Source organism: Trachinotus anak, unplaced genomic scaffold (genome assembly GCF_046630095.1).
Source record: "Trachinotus anak isolate AG129_WGS33_773 ecotype Australia unplaced genomic scaffold, CSIRO_AGI_Tana_v1 ptg000008l, whole genome shotgun sequence".
Classification (NCBI taxonomy): domain Eukaryota; kingdom Metazoa; phylum Chordata; class Actinopteri; order Carangiformes; family Carangidae; genus Trachinotus; species Trachinotus anak.
Window position 1 is genome coordinate 29,131,316 of NW_027273859.1, and position 22,584 is coordinate 29,153,899.

The 22,584-nt window shown below is 41.3% G+C and overlaps 1 protein-coding gene and 1 pseudogene across 1 annotated transcript; both read right to left on the minus strand.

Annotated features, from left to right (window-relative positions):
- Window positions 1-507: 507 nt before the first annotated feature.
- Window positions 508-5,677, minus strand: LOC139624710 (actin, non-muscle 6.2). Its single transcript, XM_071484040.1, has 9 exons — window positions 5,536-5,677; window positions 3,963-4,087; window positions 3,739-3,867; window positions 3,066-3,176; window positions 2,706-2,790; window positions 2,261-2,422; window positions 1,916-2,107; window positions 1,521-1,702; window positions 508-1,100 (listed from the first exon to the last, which is right to left on the minus strand). Exons 2-9 carry the CDS (start codon window positions 4,083-4,085, stop codon window positions 957-959), a joined length of 1,128 nt encoding a protein of 375 aa, XP_071340141.1. The 5' UTR covers window positions 4,086-4,087; window positions 5,536-5,677; the 3' UTR covers window positions 508-956.
- Window positions 5,678-10,597: 4,920 nt separating this feature from the next.
- On the minus strand, window positions 10,598-22,137 carry LOC139624723 (GTPase IMAP family member 4-like; annotated as a pseudogene).
- Window positions 22,138-22,584: the final 447 nt, after the last annotated feature.

Sequence of the window (22,584 nt, forward strand, 5' to 3'; positions counted from 1 at the left end):
CCAATAAAGTACGAGCATAGTAATTTAACATTATAGATGTATATAGAGTATTTAACTCTTTTTTTCAAGGACATGTTGATTGCTTTTACAGTTATTACTTTAGCAGTCTGCATAGAAAAAAAAAATAATTTCCCTTATACTGATAATTTGTAATATAAAAACATTTGTTTGCCTATTTTACACTTTGGCCATTAGACATCACTTTTAACATGAAGCATCAAGAAATGTACTTTTTCAAACCACTTTTCTGGACTGGCTCAGGGATTCCTCTCACCATCACTATTTGCCAGTGCTCCACCATGTCACCCTGGAAATGACATCTCAATATTTAAAGTTTTTTTTTTTCCCCAAACCCTGAATTTTGCCTGCAGGTACAAATAGTTAATCAGCCTATTGGCATTTTTAAATCATCTTCCATATTAAATGTTGGTTGGAATACTGCACACGAGTCTTCAAACTCAGATTAACAGTGAGGAAAAGCACCAAATGATGACATGAGAGAAGCTGTAAACATCAAATTTTGGCATTTTATTGAAAAGTATAAACACTGCTGGAGAGCACTGACAGCCCGACTGACAGGGAGAGAGGAGGAAAGCTGAATATTGATGAGCAGTGCATTAGATTGTTAAAGAGGTAGAAAGATGTGGGTAGAAGATGATGTTCAGTGATAATACTGTTTGTTTTCTGAACATCAGTAGTTTATTACCAGGAGGATTGAAAGCTGTGAGCAGAGTTAGACTGATGTGATGAGAAATGTTGAAAAGGTTCACAGGAAGTTCAGTTTAAGTTGCCAGGCTGAAACATTAAAACGTAAACAGTCGCTGGATCATTCTTGTATGTGGCGTCTCACATCTTTTAGTCTGTTCACACAAGATCAACCAGAGACATTTCTGGGTGGATGGGACAGTTGAAAAGTGTTGGCTTCCACACCGGGGCGGAGGACGACGTCAAGCTTTTTAGAAGCACTTGCGGTGGACGATGGCGGGGCCGGACTCGTCATACTCCTGCTTACTGATCCACATCTGCTGGAAGGTGGAGAGGGAGGCCAGGATGGAGCCACCGATCCAGACTGAGTACTTCCTCTCTGGGGGAGCAATGATCTGCAGGTAGGAGGAGGGAAAAGGTGAGATGAAAGCAGTGATGCAGGATTTATCTGGATTTGAAACATTAGTCAATTAAATACTCGGATTCATTCATGACTACTGGACTGGTTTGCTTGGTTGAGGCCTGAAAACTAAACCTGAAAAGCTTTCCAAAGTGTTCCTGGTGCCGTTTTTATTTTCTCTTAACTGTAAGTAGCTCCTCCATTTCCTTTGTGCAATCATAGGGTGTGTGTGTGTGTGTGGAAGTAAGCAATCAGGTTGGATTAAATATTCCTGTGTGTTCTCAAAAAGGTTTACAGATCAGACCCTCTAGAAAACTAATGACAAGTGTGTTCACGGCAGAGCCGACTGAAGGTTTGACTCTTCATGACAGATTAGATGAACGAGAATGTGATTTGATGAATATAGAGCCTGTACCTTGATTTTCATGGTGGGTGGGGCCAGGGCGGTGATCTCCTTCTGCATGCGGTCAGCAATGCCAGGGTACATGGTGGTACCGCCGGACAGCACGGTGTTGGCGTACAGGTCTTTACGGATGTCCACGTCACACTTCATGATGCTGTTGTAGGTTGTCTCATGGACGCCAGCCGACTCCATTCCTAAACAGAGCAAGAATTATTTTAGTGTTTGGCCAAACTTTAAGGTCGATGGGTAGAAGACCAGAAACACAAGTAGGACGACGGCCTGGTGCCAGAGCAGTGCTAAAACTATGAGCAATGTTTTAAAGGTTGGTCGATCAGAAACAAGCCTTTAGGCTGTTACAAGTAGAATTTTCTATGGTGATACAGTCTGTGTTGAGGTGTGTTACAAACCGATGAATGAAGGCTGGAAGAGTGTCTCGGGGCAGCGGAACCTCTCGTTGCCGATGGTGATGACCTGTCCGTCAGGAAGCTCGTAGCTCTTCTCCAAGGAGGAAGAGGAAGCTGCTGTCTGCATCTCCTGCTCAAAGTCCAGAGCTACGTAGCAGAGCTTCTCCTTGATGTCGCGCACAATCTCACGCTCGGCTGGAGTTCAGAGTTTCAATGTTTGTGTTAGAACAGAGACACAAGAGGCTCGACAAATATTTGACATTAAGGAGCTTCATCTCCTCAAGTTCAAAGATGATAGATTTGCCTAAACCATTTTCTTAAAGGTAAAAGTCAGTGTGTGTGTCATACCTGTGGTGGTGAAGCTGTAGCCTCTCTCTGTGAGGATCTTCATCAGGTAGTCTGTCAGATCTCTGCCAGCCAGATCCAGACGGAGGATGGCATGAGGCAGAGCGTAGCCCTCGTAGATTGGCACAGTGTGGCTGACACCGTCACCAGAGTCCATCACAATACCTGCAAGACATAAACCACCCAGTTAGAAAAGAAAACACTTGCGATTTCCTCCTAAAATCAGAACCTTCATGATTCAACATTAAGGCCAACACAAAACTGTTTGGCTGCAGTTCCTCTAACGACCACTAGACGGATCAAGAAGACCTAGTATTAATGCATGAAAACTGTGTCTTGGGAAATGTAAAGTTATTTCTGAACAGGAAGTAAATCTATCAAAAGCTGATTTGAAACAGTGTTTAAGATCTTACAGCTGAGACTTGTTGGTGTTTGAGTTTCTTCTCACCTGTGGTACGACCGGAGGCGTACAGTGACAGGACGGCCTGGATGGCCACGTACATGGCAGGACAGTTGAAGGTCTCAAACATGATCTGGATCAAAGAAAAGTGATACATGTGGATGCAAGGATAACTGCAAGAAACGTAAACTGTCAAACAGACCAAATTAAAACCCTGTAGCTCATTTCCCCTTCTTTATATTGTGGATTTAATGTAGTTTGAGATACTGATCCATTAATTAGTGACAGTAAATAGCTGGAAAATGCACAATTATTAACATCTGAGGTCCAGAGCAGCTGAAAGAAACCTCGACTGATTCTCAACTACAGTGAGCAGTTTGTGGTCTGGACCGGTCAGTCTGAACACACCTGTGTCATCTTCTCCCTGTTGGCTTTGGGGTTGAGCGGAGCCTCAGTCAGCAGGACTGGATGCTCCTCAGGGGCAACACGGAGCTCGTTGTAGAAGGTGTGATGCCAGATCTGCAGGACAGGACAGCTGGTTAGAAGATCGACTTCAGTTCATAAAGCTGTCAAATTTACAATGCAAAGAAAAAAACACTTGGGTGCAATTATTGTCCATGTCCTGTATTCTACGTTTCAAAAGTTTTGCTTTATCATAAGTTGAAGGAGCAGTGAAGGACTTAGGTTCATCTCTTGGTAGAAATTGATAATCAATGTTTTCATTACTGTATAATCACCTGAAACTAAGCTTTGCTGTGTTTTCATTGTTTACAATGAGACTTTCATATCTACATACAGAGCAGGTCCTCCTCCATGGAGCCGCCATGTTGCACCATCACGTTTCTACAGTAGCCCAGGGTGGACAAACCCAAACACTGGGCCTTTAGAGTTTATCACCTGAAGGCCACCATAGCTGCATACTGGGTTTGTGTATTCAGCTGGTTCAATCTGCAACCTCACCACTCGATGGCACTAAGTCCTGCACACTGGTTCTTTAAAGTGACATAAGGACCTCAGTCAACAAGTTGACACTGATGCCTTGTTGAGCTGCAGAGGTGTGAACTCATGCAAACATCTTCACCTTCTCCATGTCGTCCCAGTTGGTGACGATGCCGTGCTCGATGGGGTACTTCAGGGTCAGGATGCCTCTCTTGCTCTGGGCCTCGTCTCCAACGTAGCTGTCCTTCTGTCCCATTCCCACCATCACACCCTGCGTACAAACACACAACCTTAACATTCCCATAATGCACTGCATTTATCTGTTTTTATAGTCCTGAGACAGAACATGATGTTCAGGTTTGTTACCTGGTGTCTGGGGCGACCGACGATGGATGGGAAGACGGCACGGGGGGCGTCGTCTCCAGCAAACCCGGCTTTGCACATGCCTGAGCCGTTGTCAACAACGAGGGCAGCGATATCATCGTCCATGTCTGAGAGGAAACATCTAGATTAATCAAACATGTTGCTCGTTGGTTTTTAGTTCAAACTAAACATTTGATCGTATTAAAATATTTAAAGGCTCCATTTAGAAAATAGAAATTTTAGTTTTGTGTCAATTTACCACAAATGCATAATGTCAGACAGTGTTTTGAATAAAGGCCTAAGCATAAATTTAACATAATTATTTAAATTATAAATTATGATCAAATGAAATCAGGTTTGGACATAATATTTTCCTACCAGTTTGTCAATGGAATTTTACACATTTAAGTTTTAAAGTGATGCAGCATCCTTCATGATGAGTCCTGAGGTTTACAGAAATCTTGAGTATCTCATCAAGAAACACACCAACTTTTAAACTATAATAAAATAGTATGTGTTGATGCTGTGCACATGTTGCTGTTATGTAGCTTCTCTAAGACTGGAATTAGTTTTACTTTCTGCACCGTCTTTTCAACTGTTCCCGTCCAGCAGCCCACACAGGAATGACAGCTGCTGGTTGGGCGTGGCAGTTCAGCTCATCCAGTCTGATGCACTTCAGCGTGTGGCCTCAAGTCCCATCGATTCAGGACATTTTCAAAACCAGTTCAGGCAGAACAAAAACCCTACAGACCCCGAGCTGCGTCTCTCCACATTGCAATGTACACTTTTTTTTTTTTTAACTAATAAGAGGTGAGAAAAGTTAACTGATGAGAACATACATTTCTCATGTTTTAGGAAAGTTGAGGTTTTATTTTGTAGAGGGGCAGAAACAGGAAGCAGAAAGGTTCAGCCCTACCCTCAGGACACTCAACTGACATCTGCTCATTGACTCCAACAGTAGCTCAACCAAATAAACACTTAAGAGAAACTTAAACCAATTTAATCCACATTTGTAACGTTAGCTCATTTTAATGAGGATTTAGACACAAAGTGACTGAACAAGAAAAGAGAAACACTCAGGTGATAATTTCCTTTTCCTGCTCCAGACTCAGTTTATCAGGATGGATCAGCTGCTGGTTTTCACATCCTCATACCTGCACAGATCAGGTAGAGTTTACCTGGACGTGCTGATTACAGTCATCTCCATGTGAGAACTTAATCCATGTTGTGTGATTACTCCTTATTACCAGTAAAGTTATTGAACTTAAAGAAAATAAAAACTTAACACTTATAAACTTGTCAAAGTTCAACTTTAAAAACCACTTTACTGAACAAAACCCGTTTTATGGATAAAGATAATTAATTTCTCTTAATTTTAAAAGACTGAAAACGTCCAGAAGAGAAAATATCTGACATGAAGTTAACAAAAAGAAAAAAGGTGATTAAAGCTCAGACATCAGCTGCAGGTGAAACACCTGAAGTGTCTGTTTCCTGAGGAAGCTGCGCTGGTTTAGTTTCGTGAGATTTCAGATAAAAACAGCTTTTTAAGAACCAAGCAGAAGCTGTAGCTGCTTACCTGCGCAGGTGTGGCTCCGGTGTGGCGGGTGCTCCGTAAATGCAGCATCACGAGCCAAACCGCACCGGTTTTATTTGCGTTCGCGGGACTGGTGCTGGCGTTGACCATAAAAGGTAACGTTCCCTCAGCTCGCGTCCTGATTGGTTCAGGTGAGCATGATCCCTCAGGTTGTCCCAGCTCGCGTCCTGATTGGTTGCAGAAGGCATCTGTCAAGGGGGAGGGATGAACCCCCCCCCCCCCCCGAAAATAGAAACCCTGGAGGGTTTTTACTGAAATCATGGATTCCACCAGAGCAGGAGGAGAGCTGTGATTGGCCCGTTACACCGGAAGGTCAAAGGTTCAAACTGACTGATCCACAGAGGAGAGAGGATCCGAGCCCCTGAGGTGCTTTAGTTTAGTTTAGTTTAGTTTAGTTTAGTTTAGTTTAGTTTAGTTTAGTTTGGTTTAGTTTAGTTTAGTTTAGTTTAGTTTAGTTTAGTTTAGTTTAGTTTAGTTTAGTTTAGATTATTTTAGTTTAGTTTAGTTGAGTTTAGATTAGTTTAGATTATTTTAGTTTAGTTTAGTTTAGATTATTTTAGTTTAGTTTAGTTTAGATTATTTTAGTTTAGTTTAGTTTAGTTTAGTTTAGTTTAGTTTAGTTTAGTTTAGTTTAGATTAGTTTAGATTATTTTAGTTTAGTTTAGTTTAGATTATTTTAGTTTAGTTTAGTTTAGTTTAGTTTAGTTTAGTTTAGCTGGTTGTGATTGGTGGGGCTGGAGATGGAGCAGTGGAGTTTGAGTTGTGAGCTGCAGGGCCGGTCTAAGCCTTTATGGGGCCCTGAGCAGAGCTGGATTTTGGTGCCCCCCCACCACCTCAGAACCCCCAGTACTTTTGACAGTTGTAAATATTTGATCCTTCACCTACTGTAAATCTGACACACCCACTGTCACTCTGATCAGCTGCAGCTGTGCAGCTCTGACAGAGGCAGTATCCTGCTCATTAACAGAATATTGATCACTACTGATGTAACTGTGATAAGTCAGAAGAATAGTGTAGTAATGGTCTGTTTATAAAAAAATACAGTGAATTCAAAGTCTAACAAGATTTAAGAGTCTCTGCTGGGGGTGGTGTGGTCATGAGAAAGGAGACTCGCTTTTCACTTCTGTTTTAATGATTCTTTTTTCTTTCACGCTGCATCACCTCTGTGTATGAGGATGTGCTATACAAATACATTTAGAGACAAAACAACATAAAACCTGTCTTGATTGAAGCCGTCAGAAATTTGCAGCGTTAATCTGGTTTTCTTTCATTTCCTTTTAGTCAAAGTCCAGTACACACTCAGTTTATCCCACAACTGCTCAGTTTATTAGGAACACCCAGCTCAAACTCAGTCAGTGTAACACAGCGCTGTGGTAAATCCTGAAGGTGATTAGTTTGAATTTGTGTGGCGGGTTGTGCGTCCAGCAGGACACTGACGGAGACAGAATCTCAGTCCTGTCAGGAAATATCAGAAACCACGTTCCAACATGACTCTTGTGTTTGTTTACAGTGTCGTGTCCTATAGGTGACTTTGTCCCGCTCTTCCTGCTGCACTCTGCATCTCATAAACTAGTCCCTGTTTGGTCTGAGACCTGAAACCTGATTCCCTTTAAATCTGGATTTCCTGTGTCTTAGGAAAAATACTGAATGTTATTTATCAGAAAACAGATCTGTGGCTGTTTTTTCCTCCATAAAGCACAATATTTACTGACCTTCATCTTATTCCAGTGTCTTGGTTCTAAATGAAAGTTCATGCAGGCTCTTCAAATACTCACTGTGAAATTTAATTTAAGTGGGTTTTTCTTGTTGTGTTTTTACAGTGTTTTCTTTACCACAGGTGTAAATCACAGTTGTGTGTACACTCCCTGTTTCCTGTTCACTCCAGTGAAGGACTGAGAGCAGAGGTTTGAGACTCAGTGTTTATCTGCAGTGTGATGTTTGTCAGGTTCTTCATCCTGAGGCCGTGAGGTCTGACGTTCAAACAGAAGCTTAAAAACTGTTTCAGTGATTGTTTCAAGCTGCGAGTAAATCCTGCAAATCAGGACCAACAACAACAACCACAACAACCACAGCAGAGGTGAGACTCAATGCAACATTTCATGTCCTCTCTCCTCTCCTCTCCTCTCCTGCCCTCCTCTCCTCTCCTCCCCTCCTATCTCCCCTCCTCCCCTCTCCTCCCCTTCCCTCCCCTCTCCTCTCCTCTCCTCTGCTCCCTCTCCTCTCCTCTCCTCTCCTCTCCTCCCCTCTCCTCCCCTCTCCTCCCCTCCCCTCTCCTCCCCTCTCCTCCCCTCTCCTCCCCTCCCCTCTCCTCTCCTCTCCTCTGCTCCCTCTCCTCTCCTCTCCTCTCCTCTCCTCTCCTCTCCTCTCCTCTCCTCTCCTCCCCTCTCCTCCCCTCTCTGGTTTCTGTTCACCAGAGGCCTCTTCTTTACCCCATCATCAGTTCAGGCCTTCATCATCATCATCATCATCATCATCATCATCATCATCCTTTCCTTCATCTTCTGAATCTGTGGCTCCCAACTTTTGTTCTTCAAGACGTTTGGACTCGTCACGCACTGCATCTGTTTTTATCTGGAGTTTGAATTTCTTGTAGCGGCCTGCAGAGATAGAGGAGACTGTCCTGTAGCAAACGAGGTCAGAGGTCGTCTGTCAGCAGTGGTCGTAGTGATGATGACAGGAGCAAAGGGAAAAGTGCGGTGACGTAGTTTATAGAGCGACAGAGTCCACGTCAGGAGGAGGTTGATGGTGGTTCAGGTTCAGGCTTTTCCTTTTTTAAATATTTCCCCAGTTAAAGTTGTTTTAGTTGAGGTGGGGGGTCATCGAGTGTCTGCCCCTCCAGTTTCTGTTCCTCCTGGACCTCCTCTTCTCTTCCTCCTCTGTCTCCTGTTCACTCACAGACGTTGTCAGTTGTTTCTTTAAAAACCAATAAGTACAACATAGACTGAAGCGATGCAGGTGAATCCTGCATTTATTTAAGCTTTGCTTTGTCTTGTAGAGAATCTTGACTAAAAGAATCAACAGGGTGGGGGTCAACGGGGGGCCCAGGGTTCATTTTGTCCCTTGGGCCCCTGGCCTTCTCCCTCCTCCTCCCTCTTTACCTTCATCTCCTCTAAATCCTCTCCTGCAGAGGAAGATGCTCTGAACACTTTACAGTGTAACGCAATCAACTGCAGAAACACACTTTGAATGAAAGTGAACATCACTGCTTCACAGTTTCACCTTTGTGTTGCAGACGTGTTCCTGTTATTGTGTCCACACCCTGAACCTGCACAGACATGTTCCACTCGTCTTCTCTCATTAAGATTTTTTTTTTCCTGCAGACTAGAAGCTCAATTGTTTTGTGTGTTATAACCTCTAACCTTACATTCAGCCAATCATAACGCAGGATTTCAGGGCTCTTTACCTGGGCCTGGTTGTCAGACTCCAGGAGGTGGTCCTCAGCAGGTGTGACCACGCCCCCTGTGTCATCAGACCACAGCTGCTCCTGTCTTGTCCTTGTATGGACTTCGCTGCAGCTGAAACTCCACCAGATTCCCTCCTGCTGCAGGGAGGGAGTCACAGTCACTGAGCCTCAGCCTTTATATCACATTTACCTGAGCGATGCTGGAGCCACTGACCCTGATTTTACTCACCTGATGAAATGTGATCCAGATCCAGAACCAAGAACAAAACATAAATGTTGAGAGGAAGAGATTTTAAACAAAATGTGAAAATCTGATTTTACCCGTAGATGAGCAGAGACACCTTGAAGCTACTTTCCTTATATGGACGTGAAGCAGAAGAACAGCTGCTGCAGATGTGTCCTGCTGTGCTGCAGTTTTAGGAGGAACCATCACTTCACAGGGGAACACTGTCATCTGTCAGTTTTTATAAACATGATGAACTTTCTGAGGATTAAACTTCACCAACAACATAAAGTGAATAAAAACAGACACTGTGACCAACGTTATTAAAACGATATATCATTTATAATGCTGTAACCACTCTGCATGAGGAGCACTGTTACGTTTGATACTTTCAGTACATTTATCTGATAACTTTTATTTTAACATTATTTTCATGTTACAAAACAGGAAGTGTTTAATATTTAAAGTCTATAAAAATGTGATTATTCTCTTTAGAGAAACTCCTTTGTTTCCGGATGTTAATCTGTCTCAGTTCTAGTTTCTCAACCCGAACTGAAGCTGCAGGTTTTACTCTTGGTGCAGTGAGGTGACAGCTCCGGTTTGCCTTGACATGCTGCTTTATGTCCCTGACCCTGTGAGCGTCGCCCTGCAGTCGGGCACAGCTGACATTGTCCACATTCTCCGGCTGGTTCGGGCCTGTTCAGGAGCCGGAGGAGTGTCGGCCGGCCTCCTAAACCACAGCTCGCCCTGAGACTGATTAACATGCAACACACAGACCAAAAAAGGTGAGAACACAGGGGAAACTTCCTGACTGTCACAGACTCTGGGAATCCTCTGCCTGTGTGTGTGTGTGTGTGTGTGTGTGTGTGTGTGTGTGTGTGTGTGTGTGTGTGTGCTCTAACAACCAAGCTGCTCTTCATGAACATCAACATGCAGAGACTTGAACCCTGCAGCTCAGACACATCTCCTTGGCCTCAGTCACAGTTACAGTTTAGTTTTGTTCACTGACAGGATTCAAATCTGGTTTCAGGCAGATTTTAATGGAAATGAGCTGAAACTGAAAGAAAGTGGAAGTCCTTCAGAAATGGAAAACCTGTAAATCAAGCTTCACAGACCTCAAACCTGTTACAAAGTGAGTCATGTACTGGTTTATTTCAGAATTGATTTATCTGCATATTACTGTCTCATTAATCATTTGGTCTATTAAATGTGAGGTTCCTTTAGACCAAAGTGACGTCTTGTTCATTTGTTTGAATCTAAAAAGTTTCTGTTAACTATCACAGAAATTCTACAACCAGAGACTGTTCGAGATTTTTGAATTAAACAATGAATCATCTATTAAAAAGTTGCTTCCATGGTTACAAAAGAAAGAATTCACAGTAAGTACATATAAAAAAGACACTAAATAGACAAAGAAGGAGTGTCAAATATTATTTTACATCATTAAATGACATAAACATACATGTATCTGTGAACATGTTTATAACATTAACACAGGAAAACAACATGCTTTGGAAAAAAAACACAGCATCACAGCAGAGTTCAGACTGATCGTATATTAAAATGAACAAGTGCAAAATGTAAAATAAAGATGAAAAATATCTTATAGGAAAAATATTTAAAGGTCAGATTTAATGTTTATAGATGAATCTGATCAGATGTTTACTTCAGTAACTCTGTTACAACCTGATTTAAACATGATTTATACATTTACCACTATGAAAACTATAAGTCATGAAGTAAAACTTGCATAACCTGAATGAAACAAGTCTGATTACTAGGTTACAACAGCCCATCAACAGAGGCAATGAAAAAAATAATGTTCTATTCTTTACCAAACATTTAAAATGAAAATCATGATGTTTCTACAGAGGCTCTGAAAGTCCTGGAATATTTCTTCTTAACATGCATCAATATCACAATGTAAAATGTACAAATACTCCATTATTCAAAGTCCTGTATTTGAATCCGTTTGTTGGTGTTGTTGATTTTCATTAAAGCCTGACTGTCCTCAGACAGGTGCAGGTACAACCCTGGGACAGGTGTTCTCAGGTCTGCTGCTGTGTAGAGTCAAGATGATCAAATCTGTCAGTGATGCTCCTGCAGCGCCCCCTGTAGGCAGCGCACAACTATACATCTCTGTTACAGAACAGCTTCCATCTCTATGAAGACAATAGACAGCCCTCTGTAACGCCATCACTGTCCAGTCAATACGAGCTCATGAACTCTACACTCACTGAGCATGTTATTTGCCTTTTCCTCTTTCTCTCTTCCTCTCCCCTCATTTCCTGTTCTTTCTTTCTCTGCTCACACTCCTTCTTTATCTTTTCCTCCATTGCCATTATTTGTTCCATTCTCAGTTTTCTCTCTCGTTCAGTTTCTTCTCTGTTCATCCATTCTTCTTTTTATGTCTCCCTTTTCTTCCCCATGTTTTCTTTCTAGTTCCTCTCTCTCTCTCTTCATCTCTTCTTCCTTCTCCTTCAGGATCTTCTCCACTTCTTTCTGTATCGCTGCTTCAGCCTCTTGCAGCATCTCATTAGTGTAGCAGCTGCCTCCATTTCTCTTCACCATGGTGTCGATCTTCTTTATCAGCTCACTGACTTGTGTGAGATTGTTTTTATCATAGTTATTAAACACATGGTATCTTCCTCCACAGTCAGAGATCAGCTTCTTGAAGGAATCATCACATTTATCTTCAATATATTCTTCAACAGACAATTTGTCACATTTCAGTTTATCTCCTCCAGTTAAAAGAATGATGGTGAATTTCTCTGAATTCTTCCCAAAGCCTTTCTTGATTAAGTTCAGTGTCTCCTTCTCCTCTGGTGTGAATCTGCCGATCTGTAACACCAACAGGAAGACATGTGGTCCTGGAGCCAGGAGACTGATACATTTCACCATCTCCTCATTAACCTCTTCATGGGACAAGGTTGAGTCAAACAGACCAGGAGTGTCGACCACAACAACAGGACGACCGTCCACTTCACCCTGAGCTTTCTGACAACGTTTGGTGACTGATGTTTGACTTGATTTAGCTTTAAACTCTCTTCTTCCCAGAATGGTGTTCCCTGTAGAGCTCTTTCCACTGCCAGTCTTCCCTATCAGCACAATCCTGAGACTCTCTGGACTCTGAGTCTCTTCATCACCTGTAACATGTGATAAAAGCTTGAGTTACTTTATGTTGACAGTTGGTACAGTAAAGTCTAGACAGTGTAATATAGGACATGATTTAGGACAAAATTAAACTGAAAATTACTTACACATGTTCTGTCTTTTGTTTTTAAACTTTTAAAGTTCATCCTGTTGCACAATGATGTGTTTCGCTTGTTGTATGATCTTTTGTATTTGGACATGTGCAAATGTCACTGTTGTTTAACAGTGTGGTTTATTCTCAAAGTGTCTCATCTCTTCCACAGCGTCCAACAGTTCAGGGATCTGCTGCTTGTTCTTGATGTTGAGAACAACAGATCTTCCTCCACAGCTCTGAAGCAGCTCCTGGATGTCTCCACCAGGGAAACCCGACGTCCACACACCTCTCCCTGATGTTTAACACACTCTGAGGAGTTGGAGACTGAATGAAGCTCTGTCTGACCTAAAATGACCTCAGCTGCTGAAGTCTTCCCTGCTCCTCTCCTCCCACACAGAACCAGGTTCAAAGCTGGTTTCATCTGTTCAGACTCTTCAGTGAAGGTGAGGAAGGTTCCTTTGTTTTCATCAACAATGTTCTCAATCTTCTCCATTAACTGATTACGGTCATTTTTAAACATGTTTTTGTGGAGTCTTCCATCACACTCCTGAAGCAGCTTGTTCACAGAGACACTCATCTCACTCAACCCATGACAGCATGTGCTGACGACCATTGAGTGTTTCAAAGCATCTTGACCAAACAAACTCAGGATGAACTTCAGTGTTTGTCTGTTCTCCTCAGTGAAATCAGAAGGCTTCACTATCAGCAGCAGAACATTTGGTCCAGGAGAACAAAGACTCACACAGCTCTTCACCTCTTCTCTCACTGCTTCCACAGACAGACTGAACATGTCTGGAGCTTTCACCACTGTTAATGGTTTTCCTCTCCACTCTCCACTGGCAGCCTCACATTGTGTGATTGGAGAAAACCTCTCAAAATGAAAAGATGGTTTCTTCATGATGAAGTTACCGAGTTTCGTCATTTCTTCCTCTCGTTTCCCAAACAGCAACATCCTGAGTCCACGAGCTGTCAGACAACAGGAAATATAAACGTTCAGTGTAGTTCATAGTAGTTTACAAACTATGTAAATGTAAGTAATAATTTGCACTTGTGAAAGTTATACCCCCCCCCCCATAGTGGTTTTTGTCCACTGCCTGCTAACTTTTTCTCTCACAGACATAAGCCCAGTGTGAGCAGTTGTAGCTCAGATGAAAAGAAAAATGGACATACAAGCTCCCAGTGATATCAAAAGCTTCTACTTTGATTAATGAGTAAGTAAATGTGAGAGGTTAAACAGAACGAGACAGAGGAGCAGACAGACACACATACAGCAGCAGCAAAGGATGAGGTTATTATAAAAATCAGCTCTTCGTGTGATGAAGAAAGAGCAGAGGGACTGAATCACTGCAGAGAGAAATGAGTGACACAGAGTAGGACTGGCCCACACTCCACCCCTCCCATTACTGCATCATTAAAGAGCCTGTAAAGCTAATTCACAGATTTGTTTATAAAATCAATATATATGTCGGAGAACTATTCCTGAAAACATGCAAAACATATGAAACTTGTGTGGTACTGAATTGTGCAGTTATACGTTAAACTGTGTTTCATCAAGCACCTGCAGGGAGCGACGTCACCTTTACACTTAGAGCACACACACACACACACACACACACACACACACACACACACGCACACACACACGCACACACACACACACACACACACACACACACACACAGAAGCGGTGGAGGGAGAGTGAGCTGCTAGCCGCCCTACAAACTGGTGAAAGTCTGTCAAAGTGTCAGAGCCTCCCTATGAGATGTTTCTGTCTGTGATTGTGTTTTTAAAGCTCAGAGCTGCAGCTCACTCTGTCAGCCCCACCATCAGTGGAGCCGCCGAGCTTCAGGTGTAATGGCTCAACGACAGAAGCCCGATGTCAGCGGGTCTTATCAGGTTTTTGACCATTGGAAAATGGGCTAAATTAGCTCCGTGTAGAGTTTATAAGCTAGTTAATAAAACCAGGTCATCAGACAATTTAGAGCAATTTGTCATGTGGAAATATGTACAACCTGTGTGTGTGTGTGTGTGTGTGTGTGTGTGTGTGTGTGTGTGTGTGTTTCCTTTCAGTATAAATCTGAGACCGTTCAGAGATGCGGAAGTTCTCCCGGTGGTGGGCGTGGTTTCAGTGCCTCAGCGGACACGCCCCCAGCGTTCCAGAGTTGATAATACTGCTTATTTTCTCACAAGTTTGAGACCTAACTTTATATATTAGGCAATATTTATATTCATTCAAATTTGGTAGGGGGTTTAATGTGCCATTTTTCTGTGGTGTGGCAAACTCAGAACTCATATGTTTTTCTGCTTTACAGAATCTTTAAGTGGTGATCAGTCTTCCATTGTCTCTTTAAGCTCTTTCTGACACTAAAGGTACGAGGTGAAGTACACAAACCAGTTTTCCTCACTCACCAAAAGCTCGAGCAGGATCCATGTTCACAGGAAGTCCTCCACCATCAGATAAATCACAGATCACATGTTCTCCATTGTTCTCCTTCACTATCTGACCCAAGCGTGTGAACAGTTGCAGAAGTTCCAGGTTCTTCTGCCTCAAAAATCTGAATCTGCACATTCTGATCATGTGTTTTAATGGTGGATGCTGCTCATACTTCTCTGAGGAACCTGGACTCTCCTCTCTGGGTGCTGAGATCAGAACCAGTGAATGATCAAATGATCGATCACTGACCTTTTCAAGGACTGATTGTAGCCTCACTCTGTGTTCCTCAGTGAAGTCTTCAGGCTGTAGAACCAGCAGGAACACATGAGGTCCAGGATCAGAGAGTCTCACACAGTTCTCTACATGTTCTGTCAGTTTGTGTTCAGAGATGTTGGGATGAAGCAGATCTGGGGGGTTGATGAGGACTATTTCTTTCCATTTGCACCGTCCACTGACTCTCACACAACAGTCTGCTGCTTTTTCATTCTCGAACATGTTCTCTCTCAGTATGAAGTTCCCCACTGTTCTCCTCTGAGACCAGCTGTTCCCCAGCAGAACAACCCTCAGCTCAGACACTGAAGAGAAAACACACAGAGCTCAGATCAGTACCCGCCCTCTGTACATTTAAGATCAGGCTTCACACTCTCCTCTGTGATAAAGCTTATAGTTAGAGCTGGTTGAACCTGAACATAAACCTCTCTCTCTCCCTGAGTCTGGTTCTGATTGTCCAAGTGATTGGGTCCAGGGGAACATTTTTACCAAATCTGAAGAACTTCCCTCAAGGCGTTACAGACATACTGCGTTCACATGGTCAATACCATGTTTTGTGAGGTCACTGTGACCTTGATCTTTGATCTTTGACGCCCAAATTCTAATCAGTTCATCCCTGAGTCCAAGTGAACGTTTGTTCTGTCACAGCGTTACTGAGATATCGTCTCCATGAGAATGGGACGGACATACACATGGGCAACATGAAAACAATATGTCTCCAGACCTGACTGTTGCTGCGGTGGAGGCATGAAAATATGTAAAACAGCAGTAGTGTCAATTTAGATTAGAAAAAAATCTACTTTTAATTCACCTCTCAGATAACAAGACACCTGTCAGCTGTCTGAACCTGACTCAGCTCAGTTTAACTTACTGCTGGGGGGGAGGAGGTCACGGCTACTTGTGCGCTCCCAGGGCTTGGAGTCATCTTTCACTGCATGTAGAGAGACACAAATTAGGCTTCAGACAAGTTAGATTTGATCCAGACAAGTTCAGACTGTTTCAAGAACCCTACATGCTGTGATTCATGAACGTAAAATGTCCAGAGGTTGTAGATGTGGGTGTAGAAAGTGGGGGGCACAACATGGAGGGAGCTGAGGCGTCGCCAACATCAGAAACAAGAAGAAATAAACTGACCAGCAACAACATTAGAACAGGTTGTGAGTGATGTGTGTATTTATCTTTAAGCCATGACGTCGATGAAAATAACTGAAACTACAAATTAAGTTTTAAATGAAATTACTGATGCTTCAGAATGAACTATTTTACAACACGCCACAGATATACACCAATCAGCCACAACTATAAAACCAGTTAGCAGTTTTGATGTTGTGGCTGATCGGTGTATAACAATGAACCTGTAAGATATACTGTAATGGAGTCACTCTGTTATCACCTTCTGACACCTGTTGACCTACATTTACAGCTTCTGTCGTCTAGACGTCTAAGAATCTGCAAGAAAACATGAAACCTACTGAGGATCAAACTATAGCTGCAGAAACATCCTTCAAAATAATAAGTGAAGAAATGAAAACTGTGTCACATCAGTTCAGTCAGAGGGATCAAAGAAATACCAACAGCAATTTTATTCTTTTCATTTTATTCTCTTGATCGTTTTCCTTTTAATTCCTTAGTTTTTATTTCTGGTTTTAATCACTTCAGTAAATCTTCTCTGTTCTTTCATTAATTTTATCCCAACTGTTCTATCTCTAGTTTTACTTCCTTTTAATATTCCACCATTCATAATTTTATTTACCTGAGTCCACCTCCTGTCTTTCTGTATTTTATTATCTTGTATATTTTATCCTTATTATCTATCTAACTGTATGATAGCAGTTCCACAGTTCCTGTTTTTTCTTATGATCCTCTGTCTTTTAACTGTGTCTGTGTGTTAGTTGTTTTTGTATAATGGTGCTATACAAATAAAATCTGATTGATTGATTGATTAATTGATTGATTCTGACAGTACCAACCTGTGCAGTGATTCACTGATCATCCTGCCTCCACGCAGCTTCACAGGCAGGAAATGTTGACTTAAATAACTATTTTCAATATTTATATGTATGTTGTCATTTGATGTGTTTTGTTTGCACACATTATTTATATGATTTATTTTCAAGAATTTCCTTTTATTTGTACTGGCTCTATGCAGCACGTAGGAACTAAGTTTGCACCTGTGTTGCGAGGGGACACTTTAAGTTGTAACAGTTTCCTTTAGAGAAACACATGAAGTTGAAAGAAACTTAGGCTGCAGTCAAAAAGTCAAAATAATCTCCTTCCCTAACCACTTTCCCTCTGCGATGGAAAACGTCATGAGGTGAAGGAAAGATGTAAAGGAGAGGTCATAAGGACTTAGGAAAAGACAACAGTTTGGACTGTGTCACAAACATAAAACAGCTGCTCTGTTGCTCCAACATTTCTGTGGGTCTGCTGGGGTGAAACTACAACGGTGCGTCCAATACATCCGTAGGTGCATCACTTTAAATGTTGCTGCAGCAAGGAACTGTGGGACTGTATTTTCTCATTTCCTTTCCTAAAGGAGGGTCCAGTGTTTCCTCTATTAAAGGAGATAAGAGAGGAAGCATTGAGGCTCCTTTAGAGAATGTGAACAGCTCTTATCATGGCTGCCACTTAGATACTTCTGGATCATTTCATCCAGTCAGGAACCTTCACAAGTAAAAGACTTTTCAGCTGCAGCCTCAGTTTTTGTACTTTTGTTTAAGTTAAAGGTGACACGCCGCCTGTTTTAAAGACCTATTTATTCCCTCTGGGTCACGTGCAGCCGGCGAGGTTTGTTTATTTACATGTTTATGTATCGTCGTGTATGTTTCTGTTTCTGTAGTTTGTTGTAATATGAATGTGTGTTTATGTCGTTCAGTGTCATGTGTCTGATTAGGTCGACGGTGGTGCTGGTGATGACGATGAGACTGGTGATGAAGCTCAAAGTCAGACTGGACTCACCAGGTGCTGCAGTCGCCATGATGCCACCCTGCTGGACACAGAGACTAATGAGAAGCTCTTTTTAAGAATCTGGATGAACAGCTCAGACACAAACACACAGCTGCACAGTGTTCGCTGGATTTCTGACTCCTGACAACATGAATACTCACTGCTGCACTGTGTCCTCTTGTGTGTCACCGCCGCTCCTGTACGGGGCCAGCAGCATCACAATCATCACAACACGAGCACGAACGCATCAAGACACACTTACACTGTAATGTGATAAATGACAGTCTGACAGATGTTACCTGCGAACACCTCGTGGTGGTCAGTCGTTCTGGAGACAGAAAAAACATCTCAGCAGCAGGAAGGGAAGTTCAGATAACCATGAAACTAGTTAGTTAATTAGTCAGTTAGCCTGATTTACATTCAGTGTCCTGCCTGCATTTGGCAAAGGGATTTGCTGTGCACATTGTTCAGGTGGGTTTTATTTGCCCACAGCTCCTCCCAGAGGGTAAAAGCTCAAAGTGTGAGTGCAGTGGTTCAGGGTCACTTGTCATCTGCAAGGCTTTGCTCTTTATATTTAATCCATATCTATCAGCAGGTTGCGTCACTGTACTTTAACTAGCTATACTAACTTTTCTCTAAAGCTAAGGTGGTATGATCAGTCAGTTCTGGATATTTTGACATTTTCTCGCTGAATAAGACAAATTGTTTGGTTTTACCTTCATTTATTTCACCGTCCTCACACCACTGCTGCAGAGAAGAGACAGGACTAAAACCAGTGTTGGGGAGTAACTTGTTTCATGGTTGCATAATTATAAAATAAATGTAGTTGTGATCTGTTACAGTTACAAATTGAAATGTTGGTGATCACGTCTGAATTTATTCTCTCTGGTAAAAAGCTGATGTGTAAACTATAAAATAATTTCTGTTGCTTTGCATCTTCTGCAGGAGCTCTGCACACACCTGACATGTGTCCTTCAGGCAGGTGACAGGTGTGAGCTCTAAGAACTGAGGACCATGTGTCTCCACTGAATATCAACATGGAGAGGTCAACAGGAAGTGAAGTATCTACAGAGCACCAAAAGGTTGGATGACCGAATGGTCACACATCTAAAAACAACAGATATTACTACTATTAATACTGACACTATTGGACATGCAGTCACAACCTTGCGAACCTGAAATATTTAAAATATAATCGATCACAGTGGAGCTGTCAGTTACCGCCCAGAGACTCAAATTCAACATGGCGGCTGTACAGCTGATATGAGGCTGAGATCACATTAAATCAAATATAATTCAGTTTTAAAATCTATAACTTTGTCGGAAACGTGTTCTCTGTAGAGAACAAGACGTTTCCGTCTCTGTGTCTGTGTTTTCTGTGGAGTCAGAGAAAAGTGTCTCCAGCTCATAACAACAAGTCTGAACCAATACTCACCGAACGATCAGTAATCAATACATTTGTACCCTCACGCGGTAAAATGATCCGTTTTAAGGGTTAAAATCGACTGATCACTTCTATCGATCAGTCGATCAGAACCGATGCTACATGTAGCGACTTAATTATTTGGTTTTGAATCAGTTTAATTATGAGCTGAGCTCTTCTGTCTGACGAAAGTGAAAGTTGCTCAGCCCCAACTGCGCAACAGCAACCGGAAATACCTAAACAAGGTCATTACAATGAATTAAAAATAATATAATCTAATACGAATAACGTTAAAGGACTGACTCCTGATACTACTACTATTATTATTAGTAGTATTATTATTATTATTATTATTATGGGCAAGTAAAACCAACCTAAACAATTATTTTTATTTATCTAATTTCACATCAATGACCCACCTGTATATACTGTACATTCATGTCACCCATTGACGACTTGATTTTACGTTCTTTTACCTGTATGTAGCACAACCATGTCGCCCATTTTGTTTGTATGTTATGTTACAGGAAAATTATTATTTTTCACAAATTGGTGTTTGGCAGAAATAATTTCAATATGTATTCGTACAAGTGACTCCCCCACTCACTTACCTGCACTCCCCCATATTTCAATACATATTATCACCACTGTCTATACTGTATAATACACTATAATATTGTGTATTTACTGTACAAATCTGACCAATAGTGTTTACATATATTCATATCCAGCTGTTTATTCTATATATTCCATTGTCACAAACACTACTCTTTCTCTCAACCACACACACACACACACACACACACACACACACACACATGAATAAAGGTAGTTGTAGTCCTTACAAATATGTCAAATGTCCTGGGAATAACTTGATCAAATACAGGATGCTGTGTATTATGTAAAATATCCATCATTCATATGTCACAGAGGGTTTTATTATTACATGTATCACTTATATAAACTGTCGATGTCACAGCTGTTTGCCACAGTGTCATTCTTCACCACACTGCCTACACACGTTAAAACTCATACATTTTTCCAAAGTAAATAAGAACAAATATTAGAACAGAGACGTTAAGCTACACAGAAAACAGAAAAATGAACAACTAAAATCCACCATGTATTTACCTCTTTGTTCATCGTTCTCTCTTTGAGCTTCATTTCTGTCAGAACGTGCAGAGTTGGTTTGGTTGATTTCTTTGATCTCCAGTCAGTTCACACCCCCATATTGTTCACCATCGATTATCAGGTGGAGCTTCATATTTTATCCACTGAAGAGCAACACATTATTTTGTCTGTATGACTCATAGATTGAGTAGTTTTACTGTAGTTTTACTGGAGTATTCAGCTGGCTCACCACTAGATGGCACTAAATCCCACACACTGGATGAGAGGAACATATTGATACACACCAGGTCTATTTATATTGTAACTACTTCAAACTAGTGTTAATAGTCTGATAAAGGTCATCAAGGCAAATCAATCACCAACCTCTCTGGTTTCATGCACAGATATAAGTTTTGACATCAGTCTTCTGTTTACATTGGGTTCCTTTGTTTTCACCATAATTCATACAGATACAGAATCAGGCTACAGCCTCTGTCAGAATGACCTGAAGGGACCTTTGTCAAACCTCCTGAGTTCTCCTAAAAACAATCAGAACAGACTCACCAGACGCTGCAGTCGCCATGATGTCACTCTGCTGGACACATCACACACTAACTCAGCTGAAGACCAACTTCAGATCCTGCAGGAACAATCATTACAATTTATCTATTGCTTTAAACAGTAAAATGTTTCTACTGAGATTAAACTTTAGACTCTCTCGTCACCTTCGCAACCACAACAGTGGGGATTCAAACTAGCAACCTCTGGTTACAGTTGACAACAATGTCAAGGCCTGTTTTTATTTTTTCATTTTGAATGTATTGTATAATTTAGCCTATATCATGTATGATGTGGTTTTTCTGTCATTTGTAATATCTTCTCTGGTCTCACACAGGAGATATAGATTTCAGTTCATCTGAATAAATTCAGTTTATATCTAATATAGTTAGAGCTACTTCAGTGACATGTGTCACTTTAAGGCAGATAATCAACTAAACGTCAGTCTAACTCATGTAACTCCTCTAACTGGTTTTTCCAGTTCAACTTAAATGGCGACTTTAAAGTTTCTATAAAGACAAACTTTATGGAGACAGGCTGCATGTTATTTCAGATTGGTTCATATAATTTAACTGAAATACAAATACTTCATGAGACAAAAGTAAAATTTTAACAATAATAATAATAATAATAATATTTTTTCTTGCCTCGTTTGTCGCCATTTCTGCCTCCAACACCTGAACTAACCTGCGCATTTACCTGAAGTCACCTGTGTAAAGCTGACAATGTGTCAGAGTGAGTTTTTCTGTCTGTTAATAAAATGAGAAAGAGAACAAAACTGTTTCCAGCTCAGTTCAAGTTACTGTGATGAGAACAAACTGAATCAGATCTAAAAGTCACCTGACGTCGGATCTTCAGTGCTGATGTTAGTTGGGTTGAAATCAATAAAAAAGGAGGAAAAAGAAGAATTTAAATGATCAACATTTCATTGTGTGCTCAGATAAAATCTACCTGTCAGACTCCACAGGTTGATCAGACCAATTTCATTCACTTTAATTTTCCATTGTTCAACAACACAAGAATAGACATGTAGCAGGTTATAAGATCCCTCTGAACATTACCACTGTTGATTTCACGGTTTGTTTCCCTTGATGCTGTGAACTAGCCTGTGTTTAAGGCAGTAAATCATCTGTAACGTCTCTTCTCCCTCTCGGTTTGTTTTCTTCAGGTTTTCTCTCTGTGCCGTCTAAACCTGAGTCTTTAGTTGTCTCTGGTGGTAAGTGAAAACAGTTGGTTTGAATACACGAATAAGTCCGTTTTTGTGGATATAAACAAATTTAATATGCTGGTTTTATATTAAAACGACTTTCAGACACGTTTTAAATGGCTTGTGATCATATGATAGCCCTTGCAGAGTGATTTGTTTTATTGTTGACCAAGCTAACTTGATATTTCCATGACTCACGTCTCTCCATTA